At 40.3% G+C, this 24,545-nt stretch overlaps 1 protein-coding gene, 1 long non-coding RNA gene and 1 pseudogene across 7 annotated transcripts in view; 2 read left to right on the forward strand and 1 right to left on the reverse strand.

The window, feature by feature from the left end:
- Positions 1-3,138, forward strand: LOC149114690 (uncharacterized). The gene is made up of 3 exons (XR_016205874.1): positions 1-1,515; positions 1,821-1,955; positions 3,049-3,138. It is a non-coding gene; the product is annotated as an uncharacterized LOC149114690 (long non-coding RNA).
- A 473-nt stretch (positions 3,139-3,611) lies between these two features.
- On the forward strand, positions 3,612-8,088 carry LOC110047915 (cytosolic Fe-S cluster assembly factor NUBP2 homolog; annotated as a pseudogene). The gene is made up of 6 exons (XR_002296554.2): positions 3,612-3,719; positions 4,662-4,733; positions 5,192-5,276; positions 5,726-5,836; positions 6,457-6,525; positions 6,895-8,088. The product of XR_002296554.2 is annotated as a cytosolic Fe-S cluster assembly factor NUBP2 homolog (transcript).
- Positions 8,089-12,084: 3,996 nt separating this feature from the next.
- LOC110047917 (transient receptor potential cation channel subfamily M member-like 2) overlaps positions 12,085-24,545 on the reverse strand; it is a 51,407-nt gene continuing 38,946 nt past the window's right edge. For all 5 annotated transcript variants that reach the window (XM_089284173.1, XM_089284176.1, XM_089284175.1 and 2 more), the window contains 20 exons: positions 23,914-24,139; positions 22,835-23,060; positions 21,930-22,194; positions 21,374-21,486; positions 20,869-21,021; positions 20,404-20,652; positions 19,703-19,889; positions 19,059-19,182; positions 18,381-18,571; positions 17,408-17,540; positions 17,070-17,298; positions 16,641-16,668; positions 16,393-16,526; positions 16,148-16,236; positions 15,057-15,164; positions 14,803-14,889; positions 14,152-14,254; positions 13,810-13,953; positions 13,071-13,184; positions 12,085-12,993 (listed from right to left, as the gene is read on the reverse strand). In XM_089284173.1, coding sequence (XP_089140299.1) covers positions 12,877-12,993; positions 13,071-13,184; positions 13,810-13,953; positions 14,152-14,254; positions 14,803-14,889; positions 15,057-15,164; positions 16,148-16,236; positions 16,393-16,526; positions 16,641-16,668; positions 17,070-17,298; positions 17,408-17,540; positions 18,381-18,571; positions 19,059-19,182; positions 19,703-19,889; positions 20,404-20,652; positions 20,869-21,021; positions 21,374-21,486; positions 21,930-22,194; positions 22,835-23,060; positions 23,914-24,139 — 3,020 coding nt within the window. In that variant the 3' untranslated portion in view covers positions 12,085-12,876. The remainder of the gene's footprint in view (positions 12,994-13,070; positions 13,185-13,809; positions 13,954-14,151; positions 14,255-14,802; positions 14,890-15,056; positions 15,165-16,147; positions 16,237-16,392; positions 16,527-16,640; positions 16,669-17,069; positions 17,299-17,407; positions 17,541-18,380; positions 18,572-19,058; positions 19,183-19,702; positions 19,890-20,403; positions 20,653-20,868; positions 21,022-21,373; positions 21,487-21,929; positions 22,195-22,834; positions 23,061-23,913; positions 24,140-24,545) is intronic.

Here is a 24,545-nt window from a genome sequence, read left to right on the forward strand (position 1 = left end):
GCTATGTCAAGCAATTTAATTAGGGTTGTAGAGTCTTGGCATGCGTGAAAAATTGCTCTCTATGACTATTTCTAACTTTTGGTTGGGCTTAGACCACGTTTATTCCAGACTCAATCGAAGCCTTGTTATGGGTGTTTGCATCCTTCGAACTGTGCCTAAACGCATTGTAGAACTGGAAATGAAGACAGGAACTCACTCACGGTATCATTCATTATTTACTGGTTCGATCTTTTGTGACCTTCGGAAAACTTCGGACATCTTTGGAAATCCGCCTAGTTCAGCGTAAAGAGAATCATCTTCGGTAATCTTTGATAACCTCCGGGAAAATCGAACACTGTTGAACATTTTCGGAAATTCGACTATTTCGACAAATCGAGCACTGTCAAAGCATGCGCAGAATATCTTCGGAAATACGACATATATTGAATATCGAACATTGTAGAAGAAGGCAATCTTTGGAAATCCGACTAATGCGACAAAGAAAACATCTTCGGTAACCTCTGCGAAAATCCGAGTAATTCGGAAAAATCGATTACTCCCAAAGAAGACAATCTTCGGAGATTCGACTAATTCGGTAAATAAAACGAACAGTGTCGAACATCTTCGGAAATCCACTATTTCGGCAAGTCGAAGTCTGTCGAAGTATGTGCAAAATATCTTCGGAAATCCGACTAGTTCAGAAAATCGATTTACTGCCGAAAGAAGACCATCTTCGGAAATCCGACCAATTTGGCAAACACAGCATCTTCGGTCGCATTCGGCAACCTCTAGAAAAATCGTACTTTTTCGAGCATCCTCGGTAATCCGACTATTTCGGCAAGTCGAGCACTGTCTGTCGCTTTCGAGTGGTATACTACGGAATATCCCACAAGACACCTGTATTTTCTTGGTATACACACTCGCCTGGAGGCTTGTGTTTATACCGAAAAAAATGTAAATGACTCGTGGGATATAATTATCCATACGGGGTCACTGTTCCGCCGTTTTGTTACTTTCCAGTAGCAAATTAAAAATTCGTACATTATCCATATCCATGTCATCTGGACTGGAGACCAAAAAACTCAGCACAAGCAAGTAAGTGGTAGGGCTAAAGCCCTTTCTCCTGCTTTGCGGTCCCTGATTTCATTTGTGGTTTTGTACATATCTTTCAGTAGCCTGAAATGCCAGTCATCACCCATGCCCACCCTCAGCTTCATCCCTGGGTGATTAGGCTGAAGGTGGAAGATGACTGACATTTCAGGCCACCTCGGAGATTCAGGAGCAGTTAGTCGGGACGACGCGATATTTTCGGGCGAAAGTTTACTTCTTGATGTAAACTTTCGCCCGAAAATATCGCGTCGTCCGAAAATTTCGCGTCGACTAACTGCCCCTAGGCCCTTGTCTCCTAGGATGACCTTTTTTTCAGCTTCAGAGCGGGCCTACATATACAGTACAGAGAGCAGCGGGAAAGCTTCTTGAGCCGACTGTACACGAAGATAACCAGCAGTTTCCTTCTCAAATTCAAGATGGCGGACGGTGAGTACTGTTGTGCAACGAATGTGTTACTTAAAAAAATGCTGTTTGTTCAAATGGTGTATTTATTAGTTTTTCTTTAAAGTAAGACTTGGCCGAAGTATAAGTCCTTTTATGTTAGTTTTTCGAATGAAACTCCAGCTTCCTATACGGAAAAGGCTTAATATGTTATTTCAGGTTATTTGCATGCTTAGCGACATTGTTGGAATTGTCCTCTCTCTCTCTAGGGTCCGAGTAGGCAAGTACAGCCAAGGCGCTGACTGTTATTCTCACTGAGTTACAATGTGGTTTTTGTTCGTTAATTTCAGGTCAGTGGGAACAAATTCTTGAAGTGTTAAAATCTATCAAGCACGTGATTCTTGTTTTGTCTGGTAAAGGAGGAGTTGGTAAAAGTACTGTTTACGACACAGATAGCATGGACCCTTCACAACAAAGGAAAGAAGGTAAGCTGAAATCTTTGCGTTCTCTTGACTTATGGTTTACATTTCTACATTTACCTGTATTAAGGACGTTCGCGCGAAAATTTTCCAACATTGATTTTTTTCTGAGACTTTTACCACTGTAAGATGATGAGTTAGTTATGTCAGAAATGTAAAAAAAAAATGGGGGGTCACCGACTTCGCTTTGGAGAGAACATGCCCGGAAGAACACCCTAAATCTGAAATAATCGGGCTTTGTTTGCGAATATGGCCACAATGTCTGTAAGCCCAAAAGTATTGCAATTAGATCTTTGAAGTGAAATGTTCTCTGCCAAATATTGTTTAGGTGAATTTAGTCAACTGGTGAGGTTCTTCAATGAACAAGTTCGCATTTAGTGACCATAGTTTCATGTGCCTTGCAGCCACAAGATAGCAGGATTTGATGTCCCGTGGACAGAAATATTTAAATTGTTTGAACTTCCCACATTGTTTTTTTTGTTCATTTTTGGACAATGTGAAGATAATTGTAAATAAAATCTGTTTCTGGAAAGAAAAGTAAGGGTCACTGAACGTCCAAGATGGTTAAATCCAGGCAAAGCTATAGCAATAGCCGTCTGTCCTATCATTGTTCATTTTATTACCTAGCACATGTTCTCATGCATGATGTGACATGTGAATTTGCGTGCGTAGTAAGGATGCACAGAAACAATTAGCGTGAATGCCCTTAAGTCATTGATTCATATGTAGTGGGAGAGATTGCGTGGGGGGAGGGGCTTTATTGGATGATTTGCTATGTTTTGGATAGGTCTTGTTTTCATGTTTTACACTTGGGAGTGAGATTTGTTATCAGAAGATTTACAGTATTGGCCACATGATATGTGAACTGGTGACACTTGACTTAGGGAAAAATCCTGTCTTGGATTACAAAATGTTCACTTTGTCTTCCCCCAGCACCTTCTGTCTTTCTCTCCCCCCTATCCTAGAGTCACCCCAGTGAAAATTTGTGGATCTGCCACTGGTAACAGAGAAGTGTCTTCAAGAATGTATTGTTACAGGCTGCAGTACTACCTTGCTTACAATAAATGGCTAATCTTTTTGTTATCTCTTTATCTTCCAGGGTGGTATACTTGATATTGACTTGTGTGGACCAAGTATTCCAAGGATGATGAATGTAGAAGGAAAAGATATACACCAGTGTTGGGTAAGTACGTGGGAGCCATTCACTAAATCAGGCATATATACTTTAATTTACTTTGTGTTACAACTCTCACACTTGTGTTTGATGTGTAACAGTAAAAGAGTGTCTGCAAACTTAAGTGGCTCATTACAGGATAATTCCTTATCTCCAGTGTGATAACAAGAAACTGACATGAAGTATTGCAGCTTCTCGTGCATGGAATGCTGGTCTGTCAGGGGCCAGTACCCCACTTCCTTGGAACTTTTGTGGGTGAACTTACTTGATCTTGGGAAGTTTTTTAATTCACATAATTTAGATTATCTTCTGTGCAGTAAAAATGCTCCAGACCTGTGTTTTAATTATTATACTTTTCATATTCATACTTCACTTTCTAAATTTTTTTTTATAAGATCAGCTGTTATGTTATTGACATCGAAGCTTGCTTATGTTCTTTGCTGAAGGTGTTTACAAGTATTTTCAAGAGATCACAGTGAACCTTTCCTTTTGGTTGGGTTCCAGTTTACACAGACAAGGACCAACGGAATGTCAATTGGTTTCTTGTTATTAAATAAGAGATGATGCTGCTGTGTGGAGAGGACCTAAGAAAAATGGTATTTATTCCTTTATGCTCTTCACTTACATATTTTTTGACTTACCTTGCCCTGTGCAAGCTTGTGATTCAAAGCTAGTGTAAATGCTACCGCATTGAGTTGAACAGCGGTATTGCGCACTAGGCGCCAGTTTTCCCTCGATGTAGAGTCACGTGGCAAAAAAAAGCACATGAGTTTTGCTGTTCCGAACAAGGTCGAACCTCGGCAGTTTGTAAATGTACTATTTTCGTCTCGGTTCTTTCGTCAAAGATTGTGATTATTCTGAATTACATGCCGGAAGTCTTAAGGCGAGGAAGGTATGGAAGACTTGTGTATCAGATGTAGCGAAATTAAAGATATGGCAGTTCGTTTACAAACCGTGGGTATGATCTCTTGGAACTTACGGACGGTCACAGCTAGATCTGATTCTTTGATCATTAGTGAAACTCTGCTGAAATCACTTCAAGGAGCTATGCCACAACATATTGAGTAATTTTTTGTAAAATGCACAATTTAATCACCTTAGTTTAAAATGTAGGAAACTTCAGGTAGCTATTATTAGGCTTTGTTGATAGAGAGCAAACAATACTTAATTTTCTTTTTTGGGGACAGTATTATGTCTAGTTGATATATATTACAAAATTTTTTATGTGACACCCACAGCTGGTCACCACTGGATCTACAGTGTAACTATTTGTACAAAAGTTATGCAAATTCTTTTGGAAATACTGTGGCTTTTCTGGTCTTTTGAATGAAAGGAAAATGTTTGAAATCAGCAAAATGTTCTACTACTATTTTAAAACATCTTTGTTCCAGGCCAGTGCACCATACTGTCTGCAATGCGCTTTTATTAATGATTTTTAAAATGGAACAAATTCTGTAGAGTGCTACAAACATTTTGATGTTCCTGCACACTTTCTTCAGTTCTCACGTGACAGTTACTGGTTTGTTTCTTTTTTTTAGCAATGATCAGGCAGTTTCTATTGGATGTATGTTGGGGTGACCTGGATTACCAGCTTATGGATACACCTCCAGGTACGATGACAATATAAAATGTTATTTTCAGAGGCTTGTGATGTACTGATGTGTGAGGTACAGAGGCCCAGTGGTTAATGTCATACACTGTAGATCAGCAGGTCTGGATTCAAGGGCTGTTCATGGGTCTTTGTACTGCACTTTTAGGTGAGAGACTTGATTTGCAATGCTTCTCATCACATAGGAGGAGAAATGAGTACTAACAAGTTGTTGGGAAACCTGAACTGCAAAAATACGGGGATACTAAAGGGTATCCAGCAATAGGCTAGCTCCTCATTAAGGACATTTAAGGGATTCCAATAAGTACTCCATACTAGGAGACTGGAGGTGACCTCCCTTGATCGGAGCAGATACACTCTTAACTTTGCTGATAGTACAATAGTGCACATTCATTTTGCATTATGCAGTGTAAACCTATCATTATTGCTCTGTTCTAAGATTGGTTTTGTTCAATCCAGGAACATCTGATGAGCACATAAATGATTACAATTAGTAGAAAGTCTGCAACATCCAGAGGGAGCAATTTTTGTCACTACCCCTCAGGTATGCATATTAAAGTATTTTATTTTATAATAAACTTTCTATAAATGCTGTCAATTATTAGTTAGCCTTATTTGTGTGTTCTGACTAATGCATTGTTAATTTAGCCCTAAGAGCATTGAAGAAAGGCCAGCCTTTCACTTAGGCATTTACTAGCCTTTTAATAGTCAATCAATTCTGTTGGAATCAGCTCTAATCATTGTTTGGCCAAAGCCTAAGGTTAGTATCAGTTGACTGGGAAAATTGGTCTCCAGTTCTGAAATTTTAAGCCTCATTTTTTCCCTTTGTTCTCAATGAAAGAAAAATATCAGCAGTTGTTCCTGGGCATGGGATACTTCTCCATCTTCAATTGCTTAAGAAAAGATTTGTGGGAAATTTACCAGAATGAACTAGACGTATGTAATACTCGGCATTTTTATGGATTTTTGAATGACGTTTCTGTTGTTTCTCAGGGTGTGGCATTGTCTGAAGTTAGGAGAGAACTAACATTCTGCAAGAGAACTAAAATCCCAATCCTAGAGTGGTGGAGAACACAAGTGGATTTGTCTGTCCTCATTTGTAATGTAAGTGTACAGATGCTCTTTGCAGGAAATACCCAAGGGGGGTTCTCCCATATATGGGCTATATAGGCTTGTATCATGGGATAAGGTATAGTTTTTGAGGTTCTCAGTCCTTAAAATAAGTACCTTAAAACAATTTTTGCCACTGTTGACATTAATTGCATTCACAGTGTGATCCTTAGACAGTACCTACCTAAATTGTGTCCGCTAACATTGTAGTGTGTAAATGCCCAGCTAAACAGAAAATAAGTTCTACACTTGATGCTTTTAAACTTCCAGTGTCACAGAAGTGAAATACACTTGACCTGTTGGTGTCATTCATAGTTTTTGTTTTTTCCTTGAATTGGATTTCATTTTTCTTGGTTCGGGCCTTAAACAGGGTATCAGTTTCTTTTGCATCATTCTTAAATAGGGTCAGAGTTTTAAGACCTTTCGCTGCACACCTACGGTATCTGGGAGGAAACATTGCCTGTAGAGTCCATGCAAAATGCATGTGTGTAGGAGGCTATTCCTTTTTATGATTTTAAAAAAATATTTTATACACTATGACATGTATTTTTTACTGTTATAGTGCACCTTCATCTTCATAGTATGAAATAATATTCCACTTTTTTTTCTTTTAGAAATGTACAAACGTGTTTCAAAAGGAGGAGCTGAAGCCTTGACAAAGAGCTGCAATGCTTCATTTTTAGGTAAAAATACTTACTAGCATCAGTGACTACACAGGAAGGGGGATAGAGGTGTGAGGAAAAATCTAGATCATGTTTCATGGGAAATGGTCTTTTCACCATTTATTGCACTTGTCTATGTTAAAAAAAAACAAGCAGCTAAGTGTATTGTTTGGAAATGCAAAGGTCTCGTTTGTTGGAAGCTTAAGGAATGTCAACCAAATTCTTTGTTGTGTCAAGCTTATCACAAGGGGTCTTTGTAAATTGCAGACAATTCTCACTGATGTGATGTGTTCAATTTGACATTGAAATCCGTCAGTTTTCACAGAGGAGAGTCTTCTAGCTATATCTGGCTTTCAGCTCTTGAAAGAATAATTTTTTCCTTCTTTGTAGGTTCTATTCCACTGGATCCCAGTCTAACACAATCCTTAGAAGACGGCCAAGCCTTTATTGACTTGTTTCCTAACTCACCAACACTAAGTGCAGTAAACATAATCACTTCCAAACTGGTAGAATTGGAAAGCAAAGGAGATCAGTGACTGAAGGAACAAGTACTTTTTTTTTGTTTCAAAAAATGGTTTTTGAGCCTGTGGCATTTATACAGTTGGACAAATGTGACTGAGATGGCCAAGTGATGAACCACTGGTTTCTCCTTACAGTGCCAGTCTCTTATCAATCAAACCAGTGATGAGAATTGCAGCAGTCATCAATCAAGCCCCACTCTAGTCATTAAGGAAGACAACATAGAAAAATATGGCTTCGCCCCTCTATGGACGATTTTGCCACTCACTTAAACCAAGCACTGCGTTGTTGTTGGAGCATATAAACCACGCTCAATAGCCTCCTTCACAAAGTTCTACTTGTAAAGCAAGAAAGTATGATTACTGAACAGCATCTTGATTTGGGAAAAGCTTTGTTTGAATTTTCCTTTGATATGTAGTTACGTAGTATGTGCGACTTCAAGACTTGTTTTGTCTGTGACCTCTTCAGTTGGTCGCCAGTAAAGATTTCAATTTCAGATGACTTCATGTAACCATGCACGAAAAATATAACTTGATACCGAATAATAACAACTGACAATAATATAACCAGATAGAAGCAATAATAATAAGATAGAAATAAACCAGTAAATAAATAAATAAGTAGACTGAAATAAAAAATGAAAATTGTATATAGTTTAACTTGTGGTATCAAGGTTTATATTTCATGCATGGTTACATGAGGTCACCTTGGATTTAAATCTGTTATGGGGACCAAATTAAGAGGTCATGGACAAAACGAGTTTTGTAGTTGTATATATTACTGTAACTGTGTGTTGAAAGAAGATTTGAATGCAGTTTTTCCCTATCAAGGTGACGTTAAATGATTGTACTTGAATTTTGATTAGCAGACTGATGTTGCAGAAATGATTTATAATCAGGAAAACAATTTGAATGAGGTCTTTCCTAATCCAGATTGTTGCAAATCATAATTTTACATGGCCAATAATATACCTAAGATTCTTTGTTCAGAAACTCATAAAATGTTGCAGCTGAAAGGTCAATGAAAAAAAAAAATTAAATGGAAATAAATACAAGTGGTACTGCCTCAGTTATCTGCATGGTATTTTGTGATTGTAAGAATTGCATGAATAATCAATGTCTGAGTTACTTTTACGTGTAAGAGAAATTAATGTGGGGATACCAGATTTCCAATTTTGTTTTTAATTTAGTGGGTTAGTGTGCAAGTGTGACAATACAAGAGTTAATTTTTTTGCGAATAAAATGCCCTTAGAGGTAGCAGCACTCGGTGGAATCTTAACAATTATGATAAGGTTAATCCAACAAGTTTGTCTGGTTGTGATGTACAGCAAAAAAGAAAACATTTTAGGAATTTGTTTTTACCTTAGGAAATGTGATATTAAGCCTACTTTATGAGGTTTGATTTTGTCTATTAGAACTACATGGAATTGTTCCCAGCAAGACAGTTACACATCATGCAGTCTGTATAGTAGCTAATGGTAAACGGCAGATTGGTGTTGATTCTGGATAATTTTTCCGACTCATTTTATAACAAGAACCAGTTTAAGTAATATATAGAGTTAGCCAAGCCTAAAAGCAGAGTTCCTGATTACAGAAAGATAACCTTGCTTGAGCCTGGGATCCAATTGAAAACCTGTACCTGGGCCGTGGTCAACTTAAAACAACATGTGACCTTGATGAGCTCTAAAAATGAGCCTGTGATATGGTCAAGTGATACTGGTCAGTGGATACCTTGTTTTGACAGATGTCAATTAAACATAACTTGGATACCCAATATCAAAGATGTATGCTGTAAATCTCCCCCTCCTGATCTCTAAAGGAAAAGCCTTGGGAACTAGGTTGTTGTAGAGTGACATTTCAGATTGATTTACATGAAGGGGGCGTACGGACAATCACGTGACAACCAAAATATTTTAGCTCGATGGGTTACCGCTATAACATCGTCACGCAATAGCATGGTCTTATTCTGTTGCCAGCAATGATCGTAGTTTTTTTTTAGGTTTTGATATTCCACAAGACCAGTTCAAATTACATAATATCGATATCAAAACCCATTTAAACGAGAAGACATTATAGAAGGTAAGCAGCGTTACCTAACTTGAGACTTGAAACAACCAGACACATAAAAAAACTGTATAAATTTTGTAAGACGCCGTGAAATCTGCAGAGTTTGGGACGTTTCCTCGTTATTATTACCCTTTCCAACGCCTGAGATTTTTTGGAGGAACAAAAATCAGTTACAGAAAAAGTTTTGTTGAACCACCCAAGAAATCTGTTTCAAAACGAAAGACCCCCTGTGTCGCCTCAAAGTCTAATCTAATTAATTTGCGGTTTAACTTGCCGCCATGGAGTATTCACGAATATTTAAAGTGCACCTAACCCCAAAAATTTTTTTTCGCTAGAACGAATCTACTTATTATTTGAAATAGTTCTTCGAAAAAATTTTTGGATTCCGTTAAATCCTCGATTTTCTGTGCCACGACGAAATCTCGAAAATAGCTCCAAAACACCGCCATTTTGTTTCACGACCGAGTTTGAGGAGAATGGGTCCAGCGGCTCTTGTGACGTCTACCCAGGAAGGTTGGATATCTCATTTCCTCTCATTTCCTTCAGGATGGTGCAATACACATTCGAAAAGTGCGCAGAAACGCCTTCCAGAGGTGCTATCGGCTGTTGCAGCAATATTCCAGATTTAAAGAAAGATATACTGTACAATTTACTGACGATGATCGGCTAATGGTGCAATAAAGACGTAAACGATGGTTGATTTTGTCGAACCGAAACAAGCGAACTGAATCTGTGAGAACCATTGAAGAACTCTCACTGGAATTTGTTCCGCAGACTTTCGAACGCTATTTTCATAAATTTTCTGCTTAAAGCTAACCAGCAATTTGTAGAAATACCACCGACAACCTATATCTTCCAATCCCGCAGTATTTATAACATAACCGGCAAAGTTGTGTGATCCGGTCATGATCAAGAAGCGTTATACTGATATGTAAATAGATCGCAACTGTACGCCGCTAACCAACACTTATTTCTCTTTCGATTTAGATGAAAGTCGAAGATTAATCCTCTAGAATTACATGATAACAAAATTGTTAGACTCACAGAGTTTTTCTAAGGTTTAGAAATCAGCAGTGTGACAAAGATTATGTGCAATAGCGTCGAAAATATGACCGCGTAACATTATCTGCGGACCGCTTAGGGAACACATCCTTTTCGCTTATCCGACGAATTTCACTGCAAACTTTGAGAACAATTTACATTGGTTATTTGGAGTTACGACTTAAAACGTGTGACAATGTGAAATCGGTAATTGTATGAAATGTTTCCTTCCGCCTTGCTTCCCGCAGCTTCAAAAATACAGGTCCAAACAATACGATTTTCAATCGATCGAAGCCAATGTTTTGGAGGTCATCAAGTCTCGAAAACTGCAACACGTACGTCGCTCTTATAAACATGAAGCATTCAACTGAAAGTAAAACACAAACTGGATTTAACAGAACCTTGACAAAATACATTCTCGGTAAGGACAAATGTAAACGGGCTATAAACACGCGTGGGAATCTTATGTTTAGTTGACGAAATTACCATCCAAAGCAGTCCTTGAGTTTTCTTTCCTGCTGTTCGTTTGCCTGCTCCTCCACTTCGTATCTAGCTTTCCATTCCTAATATACAAGCAGCTCGTCCGCAAAGACGTCTTCCCCGTCGTCGCTTGAAATATTGTAAATTGCTCTCAAAGCTCTAAGCAGTGAGTTCAGAGTTGTCGAACGTGCTCGATCGAAGTTTATTTCGGAGCCTTCCGAATCGAAACTTAACTCTGACTCCAGTGACGAAAAAGAAATGATTCTGAGACAAAACTTGGACGTTTTAGTCCCAAAATACATCGGAACGATTAGTTTTGCATTCTATTTTCTCGAGCAAATACAGTGAGTTGACTGAGGCGCTATTGTGTTTGGTTCCTGGGTAGACGTCATCAGGTACCGCCGCCCCAGACTCCCTAAAACGCGGTCGTGAAACACTTAATCGCGACTTTGAAAGGGCATAGAAAATCGAGGATTCAACCAAATTCAAAAATTTCTTCGCCCAAATGCTTCAAATAAAGTCTAGATTTGTTTTAGCGAAAAAAAAATTTTGGGGTTAGGTGCACTTTAAAGGGGTTCCATACCACAAAATTCCCCATTTTTAAGAATTACCATTAATTTAAGATATTAAAATGCCGTTGAAGACACTAAGATAAGAGACGTCCAAACATTTATCTCAAGTTAAAGTTTCTGGACGTTCCGCTAGATTGACTTCTTGTTTGTTCATTCTGACGGTATAATCGAGAGTCACTGATTCGTCAGTTTTAATTGCAACCACTCGTGCGTGAAAAACAAAAGTGTCAAGTTATCATTTGAAACTAACAAATAAAGATGTCTTGTTACATTAACCTGCAACAAAAACAAATTTCAAAACTCGGCAGTGTTTTCATTCATAACTAGCCGTCCGCAATTTCTTTGGTTTTGACAGAGAAAACCACTTCAAATGAGTGTCTCAGTATCAGTTCTAAGGAACGTTACAACGAGAAGACAGTGTTACTCCGTGAACAGCACCACTTAATTGAAACTTGCATTCAAAAACTGAAAAATTTTGCGCAAACATAAATTGTTTGGACTGAATTCTTTTTTCGTGAACTGCGCGTAATGCAAAGCACTAAGCCCCGCCGGCTTAATAGAGGGAAAGACGACTCAGGGGATGAGAACTGAGTGAAAAGCGGAGTGGTTGAAAATAAATAGAAGTTACAAGTTGCCAGAAGTCGAGAAAATCCCAAGGACATAAATTACACATTTTGTTCAACACGAGTCATACAGTAATTTCTTTCCGATTTTTAGAATCGTTTATTTAACTCTTCTTTGATTCGTCTTTAGCATTTGACGTTTACCATCCGGGGACCCCCCCGGGGGGTTTACCATCTCCGTCAAGACAACGTCAACTTTAGCAGGCCGAACTACTCCTATCACATGAAACATAGACATGACGATTGAAATAATCGCGCTTAAGAAATGGTACAACAAACTACACAGTGAAAATATTATTTTATTTCATTTTGATAATGGCAACAAGATTTGTCAAAACACGACATATCCCATTACACGAAATTAACACAATATTCGGAAAAGATCACCAAAACATCTACATGCGACTTCTGTTATTACGTCTTTCACCAAATACAATGGCTTATTTTGTTATAAAGACTATGAAGTACAAGTGAAGGCGAAGATCAAACTAGATGACTGCGTAATCTCTAGATAAAAAAAGGGACCGAAAAAAAACACAATAAAGGTTATCTGTCTACATTCCTGGGAATATTATACAAAAGTAAAATTTACACCTCAGAGACGGTAGTCTTGAGGGAAAATACGTATGGAACAAAAATTCATTGTATTAGTTATTCACAATTCATCGAAAACTAACTCTGTACTTCATTGACTGAGGAACAATATCAGTACCAAATTGTTTTACCAGTAAAACTTAGGGTTAGACCTGCTTGTAGTCCGGCTAAAATGCTGTACACTAAATAAACATTCACACATTTCGAGAAAGGGCCTTAACACAATTAAATTATTATAAATATTCTTAAATACTACACACACAACAGCTCCTAGATGAATTACGTATAAACCTTAATTAGTTCTTGATTCATTGTGTTTAAAAATGGTACGATAATTCTTCAGTATTGTAGCTTTTCGACGACAAAAACGGGCCGAATTATTTGCTAAGTAGTAAAATTAAGTAATCTATATTTGAGAGTCCTTTCCCTTGTAAAAAATATTACTTCAGTTCAAGTTTTAAGTTTCTGTTTTATGTTTCAAAATGCCGCATTTCGCATCTTGGCAACTTTTTCGAGAATAGACACGTGACTTGCAAAGAGGGGGATGTTGCCGCTGACTCTCTGCCAACGCACCGCAGCTGCATCATCTCCAGCCTGTGGATTACACAACAGAAATTGTTACCTGGCATATGTCGCTTCTTGTTTGCGTTTTAAAGGGTGAAACAACTCACCTGTAATTTGAATTCATTAAAAACTTCTCCAGTGTCGTCATGAAAGTTGACGGCCACCGTCTCCATCCAAGAGTTATCCGTGTTTCTTGGATCATCGACATAGCCTTTGTACACCTGAAGACAACAAAATGAAAACATGCGTCCAGCTTAATTATCATTTATACTCAAAGCTAAGTGTCTAGAATAGTTGAGCCAGCTGGGCGATGGAATAACATCCTGTTCAAGGCGAGTTGCAACATTAGTGGAGCCGTCTTAAAACAACCCTCTGCAATGCTTTATTGCATACCCCGAGCGTGCAGAATCTTAAAGTGAGATAATGCAAAATTGCTGCTCTATCGTTAGAATGATAGACTTAGGCTCCCTCCAAACTACACCGGAGAAATTTGAAAACGCAGCTTTATTTCTACCGTTATTTCCTCCGGTCCACACTAATCCGTCACGGAAACGGAGCTTTTCGAAAACGCTCCTCAAACCGGAGGAATTTGAAAACGCCGGCTTTGTGTTTTAGCGTGGACGGAAAACATTTTGACAACGGAGCTTTTCGAAAACATAACATCACGAAAATGATTTGATTTCCCCGCCCGAGTTTTCCTCAAACAAAAATCCAAAATGACCGGTAATTGTTGCATTTTCAAATTTCTCCGGCGTAGTGTGGACAGACCTTTAGAACACAACTGAAATGAACACTTGAATTCAACTTAAAATTACGAGATCTTATTTTTTAGATTGGTGAAATTACCTCGACTCCGTTATTGAAGAGTTTGTCGATCTGTCTACTGATTCGTTCTCTCTCTTCCTCTGTAAAGTTTAGCTTCGCCATGGCCTCCTCTCCAAACTCAGCCTTCAGAGCCTGGGTCACAACTTGTCCAGGTTCAACCATACCCTTGTAAAACACAGTTACATACCACATGTGAGACAGCTACCTAACCCAACCACTAACATTGTAAAGTGCCATTGAACTCTGGAAATGAGCGCTATCTAAATTCATGTATTGTATTGTATTGTATTGTACCACGCAAAGCATATCCTTCAAGCTTCTGTCAAAAACATTGCTGTGTCATAAAAACGATTCTTTACTCACTCCTGGTATTGCCCACTGACTGTTGTCTCTTCTTTGTATCGCAACAAATTCAAGAACTTTCTTTCCGCCATCCAGCATGACACCAGCACTGGTCCTTTTCCACCTGAAAAACGAAATGCAGTTTTCTCATGACTGACCCAAAACCCAAAATCCAAGTATTTGAAACTTCTTTCTGTAGTGGCTAAAAAACAGTAAGCCAGGCCCCAGTTGCTCAAAGGTTGGTTAACGCTATCCACCGGATAAATCACTGTTCAGTAGTTTAGTGTTAACAAAACAAACCACACTATCCCCTGGATAGTAGTTTATCCGGTGGATAGCGTTAACCACCTTTTGAACAACCCGGGCCAGTACCAAGGGCATAAGCGTGGGAAAATTCGTAACCGGCGCCAAGAGCGGCAGAACATGTAACCGGTGCCACGGGCGGCAAACTCGTAACCAGTGCCAAGCGGGGGAAAATTCTGAACCGGCGACCAATTCACTAGTTGCGCCATGTAAAATGTTACTGATTGGCTAAGACAACGTCCCCTCTCTAATTGGTGAAAGTACTATTTGTGAAGTGCATTATTTCCAAGGCCTTTGAAAAGCTGTTAAAAGCCGTCCTAAGTCGAAACAAAGTAGCAATAATTAGTGTTGATTCTATATTTTGATTACCGTGTTACGATTGGGTCAGCAGCGTGATTGGGACCAAACCGTCCCAGAAGTCCTCTGCCTTGCACGCCCGTCCGGCCCATTGGATTCCTGGGTAGAGAAGATAAAGATGAACGGATTTACAAAATCAAAGTTTGGCATAAAAATAGAATAGGATGCTTCCAGAATAAAACCAAGATTTAAATTTGTCTTCTCTCCCTTTAAACCAATAATTTGAGAGATATAGTTTGATCCTCGACAAACAACAGCACACTTACAGTGGCAGCCCGTCTACCACCCGGTAAGGTCCCATATGACTGGCGCGGTTCACGTGGTATTCGTCATCGAGCCTGTTGTACGCCAGCGGTGGGCGACCTGAGGAGTGCCTGAAAAGAACAGTAAGGAAGCTCATAAATGACGCCTCGAATACAAAAGAGTTCACGTATACGAGCTGGAAACTCGGGTACTCGGTTACGAGGTTAGAAAAAATTGCGCTCCAAATATTTCCACGCTTCGCTTTTTCTTTGGTGTTCAAAAAACTCACTGATTATGAAAGTGTTTGTGGTTTTACTTCGATCTGGAGAAACGGTGGTTTGCTTAGTCACTTTTCCACGTCCGTAACAAATACAAACGGCAGACGGCGATCACGAGATTTTTATAACGGGTGGCAAAAATAAAACTGTATGTAATGGAAGTACATCACCACGTACTGTACAGAAAACAGGGCCGTAGCTAGTAACAGACAAACCGAGGCACTCGCCTCGGCCATTTATTTTTCGTGTTGTTGTTTATAGTCATCGTAGACACATCCGTCCTTCTACTTCCATGTTTTTTTATGTTCACTCAAACGAGATGCAGGCTAACTCGATAACCTCGCGGTTCTATTAGCCTCCATGCACAAACTATATACCATTGTCACCTTTAATTGTTATATATCTATCTTTTTTTCCTTTTTTTATGCTAATATTGTAATTTCAAAATGTAAGCGCAAAATAAAGTGAAGTTGAAGTTGAAGTTGACCTTAATACCTAGGAAGAGAATTTAACCATGGAAATACCCTGCGAGACAGAGATTCCCTTCTCTTTCTGCTCGGTGAAAGACGAGAAGAAATAGGAGGGAACCTCTGTCTCGCAGGGTATCATGGACATTGCCTCAGTCAAAATACTTTTCTGGCTACGGCCCTGGAAAAAGCTTCTTCAGTTTTCAGGTATCCAACGTTAACTGTAATCTTCAGAATGCAGTGTAATAACACATGTACACAGATGGACTCTAAAAGCTCACTCGAGTTGTGTGCCTTAATTTGATTAATTGAAACGCGACTGTGGCCAATCGCAGCGCATGTTATAGAGCTGCAGTTGTACAAACTTACATGCTCATCAAATCAGGATCAGCCCATGGAGGTTTCTTCAGCACCATTGGAGCAGTGTAACTCACGGGGCTGTAATCCGGAAACTCCACCTTAAAAAAAGTTACATAACTTTGTCAAAGCCAAGCCAAACACATATATCCACTGAGAAGCGCGTGTAAAGACAAAATCGGATACAAGCGAAAAACAGGTGTCCGAGAGAAAGCACGGCAACATTGAAAAAAGCGCGCAAAAAAAATACCACTCACCTCCCACGGCACTCTATCATCCGGGACCGGAAACCTCTTTTCGGCGCATTGTGGGTAGGTTGTTGAACGTGCCTTGTGATGGACGAAGGCGGGAGCCACAGGGCGCAGGTCAAGAATGTTAGATGGTGCAGGTCCTGAAAGAAGGTAACAATTTGAGAATTATTCAGTTTCTTACTAATGCCAAGAGTCGTTACACAGAGAATCTGGAAGGCTGATAAATTACTTATCATTGAATTGCCTCCAATTACCTGACGATGGCGTGGAAGAAGTTTCAACCTATAAAGAGAAATGAAATTATGAAAACAATATCATAGTTACATAAATAATAACTACTTATTAACCGAGAGTGAGGTCTTTACGGGAAAATCTCAAACCGAGACCTTGCCGTATTGACCGAACGATAGGGAAGTAAATACGGGAAGGCCGAGGTTTGAGATATTCCAGGAAAGACCGAACAGTCGAGGTTAATAAGTTGTTTATTATATGGCTTTTTGATTTACTCCTGCAGGCCCGTAATCGGTCCGTGGGCATTACGGGAGAATAATGCCCTGGAATTATCCAATCAGATCGCGCGTGATATCCGCTACAAACACAAGTCATATAATAATATTGGATAATCTCAGTTCAGATTAAAACGTGATTCCTTTGCAAATATAAAATGTATTTCCGTTCCATACCCTTTGATTATGAAGCAAATCAACCAACGTCTTCACTGTTTCAAATATCGACGCCACATTTTCTTCCATTCGTCCTAATCTCCTCTCCAGACCTCCTAGGTCACGTGTGGGGGGCCTGGGGATGTAGGCGGGCTGGGACACTGTGGGAGCGCCCTCAGATTCATCAGCGCCACTGGTGTCCAGGACACACTCCATTATGCGGTCAAGCTTCACCGTGGCGTCATTTACCCTGTGAGAAGAAACGTCTTGATCTATCACCACACTCACCAAACTAGCAATGAAAGAACTGTACGGTGCTCAGTAATGAGAATTGTTACTTTGAGCATGTGTATACATACTTGTCTCCAAGAGTGCAGACTCTTCGCTCCATAGTGTTCTTCTCCTCAGCTCGTTTCATGTGAATGAAATACTCCGCTCCTTGGAATTCCCAATTCTCCAGCTGTTCCTTCTCGTAATCTGTAAGTTTGATTTCTGGGGAAAAAAAGTGGAAACTCATGGAAAAGCCAAGTGGCTCATCAGGTCGGAGCTTAGGAATATTTCTACTCCCCCTGGATAGGATGCTAGTCCATCGCAGAGATACCCCCAGCATTGAATTCGCCGGTACCCATTTATACAGCTGGGTGGAGAGAGGCATTTTAAACGTAAAGTGTCTTGCCCAAGAACACAACACAATGTCCCTGGCCAGGGCTCGAACTCAGATCGCTCGATCCGGAGACGAGCGCACTAACCACGAGGCCACCGCGCCTCATGTTATACTCAAATTGAACATGTCGAGCTGTATTGACTCTTGAGTTCAAGTTAGTTCTAATTACTTTTGGAAATCTTGCGGCAACGTTATTATCAACTTTCAGATTTTCCAAACTAATCTTAAAGGAGCCGAAACACGAAACACACCTTATAACGCATTTATACTTTTAAACAAAAGGTATCATAAATTCCCATAGCGGAATCAAAGTAGTAATCACAATAGATTTTATACTAATCAGAATTATTCATTTTCTAGCAGCTAGGTCAGAATCTAGTTCGATTAGAAACCCCTGGATTCAAACGATTAAAGGAGCTACGTCAAGGTTTTCGCATCTTGAAAAATTTAGCCTAAATTTTTCAAATTTGAAGTTTGTAATCCGTGTTAATCTTCCCCATCCTTAACCATCCTTGTTCCATCATGTTTTATTAATATCTTTTTGGCGTTTTCCTACCTTAGTAAACTACTATTTTCAAGTTTTCTTCAAATTAAAGGCTGTTTTGTACGTGGCCAAAATACCGTGACTGAGGTCCTTTCACATATCAGACCTGTCAGTTAATACGTACTCATAGAGCTGGTTGATGGTGGATTTCCGCACCGACACAGCCTCCATATCCACCTGACGAATATCAGCACGTGAGAGATGAAGATTAACGGAGGGAAAAACAGCGGCCTGCCGTGATACTCAGCAATCAGTTCATAGCGCTGAAACTTCCAGACTTTATCCGAGTCTTCTTGTACCCGCTCAAAAGTGTAACTAAAAACAAACAGAACAGATTACTGTGAGATTTTTGTGACATTCAGAACGATCAAGTTGAGGTATGATTTTCAGAAAAAAAATTATAACCAAAGTACTAACAGAGACAATCACTACCGCGGCAAAAAAAGCTTATAAACCAATATTACAACTCCAAGGTAAGAAACCAGTGGACGAAGGCCAGCGCGGGAAAACAGTCAAAACTTGCAGTGCTTGCAAGCGCGGGAAAAAGTGAATCCGGGAAAACATCAAACTTGTTGTGATTGTTTAAAAAAGAGGCACGTGGCTGCTGCGTCCATGGAGAAGTTAAGCAGAGATGAAGCCAAATCAAACTTGCATTTTAATACTTTCAAAAGTTATTGGAGAACAGTTGCCTATGTGGTAGGCTCCGGGATCACTTCCGGTTTCGGAAAAAGACAAAAAGAAACGAACTTTCTTTCATAGACAAAATAAGGTGGGAAAATGGCCGGAAATTAATTTCAATTACCTGAAAATGGCGATGAGAAGATTAAGGAGAAGAACATTTGTGAACAACATGTAACCCGCCAGGAGCGCGGGAGATAACCACTTGGCAGTCGGGTGAACTTCAGCATACTCCTCAGGCTTTTGACCTGACAAAAATAATAAAACAACAAGCGGTCACTTTTAAATTCTCTGTAAGATCATACACAGAATCTCCGTAAGATTACCAGTCAACCTTTGAAAACATTTGGACAGTTTTTTGTAGGTTTTTCAGGTTTTTCAAACTTCTCGGCCAATCAAAAGATCAGCAACCCGCAAGTATACACAGAGTCAGACCTGGGTACGAGATAAACACAAGTGTATTTTCTCCGCACGACTTCTCCTCTTTCGGAGCTAACCTGAATTTGTATTTAAGCTGATGTGATCACAAGGAACATACGATCTAGTTGAGTAGCATGAAAGCATGAAAAGGAATGAAAAAAAATGAACAGTTTACCTTTGTCTCCTGTTGTCATCTGTTGAGCGAACTCACAGAGGAAATCGCTATCCACATGCCCAGCAGAACTGGCACCAGCGCTAAACTATTCATTTTTTTCATTGATTCATTCCTTTATTTACTCTCATCCCACTCAACTAGATTGTATTGTGATTTAGATTAACCGCTTCTACCTGATATTTCCTCAAGGAAGAGCTCCCCATACATTTGCCAGTAGGGAAGGTCCAGTATTCCTCGGATGACCTCGCCCAAGCTCTTGGAGAACTGTCCGGGGCCTGGGAATGACACAGCTTGAAGAGCGATTCCATAGGCGATTATGAATATGAGCAGGATTATTACAAACTGCTTGAGATCTTCAAGCTGTGGTATAAAATAAAATGAGACCGTTTGTCAAATAACGCAAGGGCCGCAACAACGGCTGCAAAGGAGACAAAAGTTTAGAAGCCTCTACAGCGTCAATTAAGAAATGATAGCAATTTTTGTTTTGGATACGATACTGAGATGGGAGGATGTGTACGGAATATTATAAAAGAACACTAGCTTTCGTGATCAAATGGCCGTTTGTCCGGCAAATATCTGATGGTACAAGAAGAGAGCAAACAGCAACTGCCAATAGACCTTCCCCGCATTCCAACAAACAACGGCGCCGGGTCGAGGTCAGGGTGGACAAAAATACCGCAAATGATGTATGAAAATGTCCACTCCAACCTCGCTCTGGTACCATTGCTGAGGTCTATTGCTGAGGAATTGGAAGAAAAAGCATCTCCTCTTTGCCCTCTTGCAGATCCTATAGTTTCATCTGGTATGTCTACCTAATAAGGCTACAGAAAAAGCAAACTATCCCCTTTCGACTTTTAAGGTCACACAATCTTACCATTTTTCTGATCATGACGAGTTTTGGACCAAGTTGTCTGTTGACGGAGACGATTTGAAGCGAGCGCACGATAAACACGATGATATTCAGGGACAGGATGATCCGGGCTGCTTCGTACGTTGAATCGAAAAAGCGTAGAACAGCGGCCACGACAAAGGCCAGGAGAGAGAAGGAATCCACGAGATTCCATGTATCACTGAAGTAAATGCTGAGTTTATCAGCAAAACTCTTAGGTTGTTGAGCCCCTAACTGAAAACCAAGACAAGAAAATACACTTTTAACGCAGGGAAAATAATATCGAAGGGTTACATTTACACTACGTAACTCGCTTTTTCTTAGTTTCGCAAGTAAGTGACATTCTAGTTGCTCCTCGTGAAGGTGCGATTGTATCACGTGATGTTTCTCTGACGTCATCACTCGACGTTATTACGTGACGTCATATTGTGACGCGTTAATCTCACTCACCTGTCTGATTTCCTCCACGATGATTGTAAAGATCCAGAAGTAAAGAATGAGTTCCACAACACTTAGTCCTCCTAAAGTCTGGGACGAGTCAAAGCGCGGAAAGTACATCGTGATGACGTAGGCGTAGAGCAGGATGAACGCTATGTAAGACAGCTGCAAGTGTATCGTGAAATACAATGATGTAAGAACTCGAATTTTGAAATTATAATATTTGTAGAGAAAGTCACATCAGTCTTAGCTGGTTTTTATGTGGGTTCTCTCTCCTGCTCGAATTGGAATTTGGAGATTTTAGTTTTGTGGAGGGAGGAAAACCGGAGAACCAGGAGAAAAACCCTCGGAGCAGGGCAAGAACCAACAACAAACTCAACCCACATGACACCTGGCTGGAATCGAACCCGGGTCACATTGGTGGGAGGCGAGCGCTGTCAACACTGAGCAAACCCTGCTCCCCATAAAAATAGATGCCCGCCACTTCAGAAAATTAATATAAAAATAAAGCATTTACCAAATTGCCCATGAACTTGGTGAATGGCGCGGAGTAGAATGACGTGATCCTCTCATAAACAGTCATTTCTTTTGTTCGCATCATCACTTCCATGGAGTGGTCCTCTTGAAGCTCTGAGAGGAAAAAGAAAGTAAACAAGGAAACATGCATACGTAGTAAGGCCTGGTCATTTCTCTGACCACTGCTGCACTGGGCAGGGTGAATATGTGTACTCAATTCATCGCAGCACCTCGCTTTAATCGGTTCGGTGCAACCTGCGATCAGATGCTCCAAAAAAGAACGCCCCATGGCAGGTTATGTTCGGTGCCAAAGCAAGCACTAAATTATGGCGAAGAATTTTGCTCTGACTGGACGAAGCCGATGTTGAATCTTAATGAGAAAATCGAAGAATAAATTATTCCTTTATTTTTACCATAGACTGCTAGAGAATATCTTCTCACTCACATTAACTCCGGAATACTGTCTTGACGTAGCACCAAATTCTCACAAGTAACATTACTAGTAACCTACGGCGATCAGTAAAGAGCATAAGTGTTTTGATCAAAGGTTCTTTTACCTGGAATATAATCCACCAAATCTTCTCCATCGCCAGCTACTGTAGATTCCTCGTCGGTGGTAATTTTGGGATTCCCGTTGCCTGTTTCAACCTTTTGCAGTTCAACTCCTTCCCCCATGTCGCTTCTTCGTCTCACATTTCTCATGCTTTTGCTGTTCAAACTCTTCTGTGTGCGCCGCGCCGCAGCTTGTCGCTCGTGATGCTCATCAGGAACAAAATAGATTAACGGGAAAACGAGGAAAGGACAGAACATGCAGATGATGATCTGTAAGGCAAAAAAAAAAAAGAAACAAGCAAACAAACAAATAAACAACTGGCACACATTCAGTGACTCTAGTGGCTGTAAATGTGATTAGAGTCGATTTGTACCTAGATCTGATCAAAATTAGCATTCAAAAGTAAAATGAAAATTACGCACTAAAGAAAAAGTCTTTGTCTTGCAAGTGTCCCATCAGACCGGAGCTCCTCCCGGTTTCTGTAGCATGAAGCGACTAGGAGTTCTACTCCCCCTGGATGGGATACTAGTCCATCGCAGGGTTACCCCCAGCATTAAGTTCGCCGGTACCCATTTATACACCTGGGTGGAGAGAGGCACTGTGAGAGTGAAGTGTCTTGTCCGAGAGCACAACGCAATAACCTTTGCCAGGGCTCGAACGAGGACCCTTTTTTGTAAATGAAAATTACACACAAAACCTTTTCTTAAAGTCGGATTTCTAATTATTGTCCGTAGTAGCAAGGTTTCAACAATATGACCCGGCGAAAAAAAATTCTCTTAGCGGCGGTTTGACTTGTATATACACTTTCAAAATAGAATTTGAATTTTCCATTTGAAATGGAAAATTTCTCTCTTATAGATCTTCCAGGCTTGTCCCCACCCCATTAAGGATGGAAGTCGTTTTCCTTACCTTCCACCACTGGGTGTTCATAGCCATAGTTCCCATCCAGAGTCGGGTGAGTAGCACTTGGCAGCTGGTGTGGGAAATGAAATCCTGATCTTCCGCCATGACAGCCAAGTCAAGCGCTGTCAGGTGACCGAAGTTACCCAGTTCTTTGACCAAAAGAGTCTGGGAAAGAGCTTCGTTCTCCTCGTAACACTCCTGCAGTACACCGATGGCGTGCTGTTCAAAGTCACTACAAGAAAACGAATGCGTTCAGTAAATGTCAAGAAATCGTACAAATCTTCTAGCTCTTCGATTCGCTACGGTACTCACTGCCTGTTCCTTTTTAGTATAAAACTACTATCTTTCCATCACAAATGCTGTTCTCTGACTGGCTACGCTACTCGCTATCTATTCTGCGATAGATAGTGAGTAGCGTAGCAGTGTGCCCTAGTTAACAAGATGACGGCCGCTTCTTTGCATTTTTGAAGTGTACGCTGTGAAGAGGATTTAGATAAAGTTTTGAACGACTAGATTTACAATGAAACAATTAGATTATTCGCTCTCGATTTCTATGCGTGATAGTTGACTCGGGCTGGGTTGCGCCTTCGTGACTATCGTGCAATGGAAATCTCGAGCTCATAATCTTAGTTTTAAATAGATTGACTGAGAGAGAAACGAATTGGAAAATTCGAGAATCAAGCGAGTTATCTTGACCACCTCGTGCTCATTCTCAGAAATTTTTAACTTCTTCACGTTGTCTTCCGCAGACAAAAGATTGCGTGAGGCGTATGTTACAACGGTTAGGATCAGAAAGGATTCCAAAACTGGGTTCTCATATTATTCGAAATATAAACAAAAGTTTTTGCTTCTTTATTGTAAAACAGTCATATTTTAGTACTCAGTCGGAATAATCCGAAAAGGGTACAAGAACCAGATTTCAGCTTTCAAAGCATGACCCCGCCTAAGTTAAAACGGAGTACAAGCCAACCCACATACTCACCCTGTGTTGCTCTATATGATACAGACCAACATTCCCCTCCCTCGCGGGCGCACACCCACCTACACACCCGCTCCACCCTTGCTGTTAAACAGATGATACCTACTTTGCGTGTTCCAATAACTCAGGGCTAATATCAGTAATGGTGTCATCTGCACGGGCTTTTCCCGCCATGGATTTGATCAAGCGCGTTGCCATGAGAGCGGACGCGATCTGTTCTTTACCCATAATCCACACGAGCTTGGCCATATCTTGTCTGTTGCTAAGCACCGCCCAGATGAACACGTCACGGTATGGGGTTGGCAATGGATCGTATTTGTGGATAGGAATCGCTGAGAATAAAAAAATTGAGAGATGAGAAACATAAGCCATAATGCCCGAGGCAATGGAGATGCGGTAGCCTGATGGTTAACGGCTGGACTCTGGACCGATCCATCTGGGTTTGAGCAATTGCCAGGATCACTTTGTCGTGTTGTTGGGAGATAAACAATACTCTCACTGTGAAGGCGAAATGCCGCAGTACCCCGACAAAATGCTGTGGTGGTAGGCTAATGTACCACCGTTGGCGGCAAGTGTTTTAGCTGACCAAGGAATGTTACAACACAGCTAGAAAAGTCGCGCTATCAAACTCTGCACACGTCGTCGTCGTACATTTGTTTCCATTGGCTATGCCGCACTTGGCAAATTTGGAGAGCACTCAAGAAGCTATAGCTGCTCTCTACTGCGCTTCGAGCAACT

This window comes from Orbicella faveolata, unplaced genomic scaffold (genome assembly GCF_042242905.1).
Source record: "Orbicella faveolata isolate gen_17 unplaced genomic scaffold, um_ofav_v1 contig_13, whole genome shotgun sequence".
Classification (NCBI taxonomy): Eukaryota; Metazoa; Cnidaria; class Anthozoa; order Scleractinia; family Merulinidae; genus Orbicella; species Orbicella faveolata.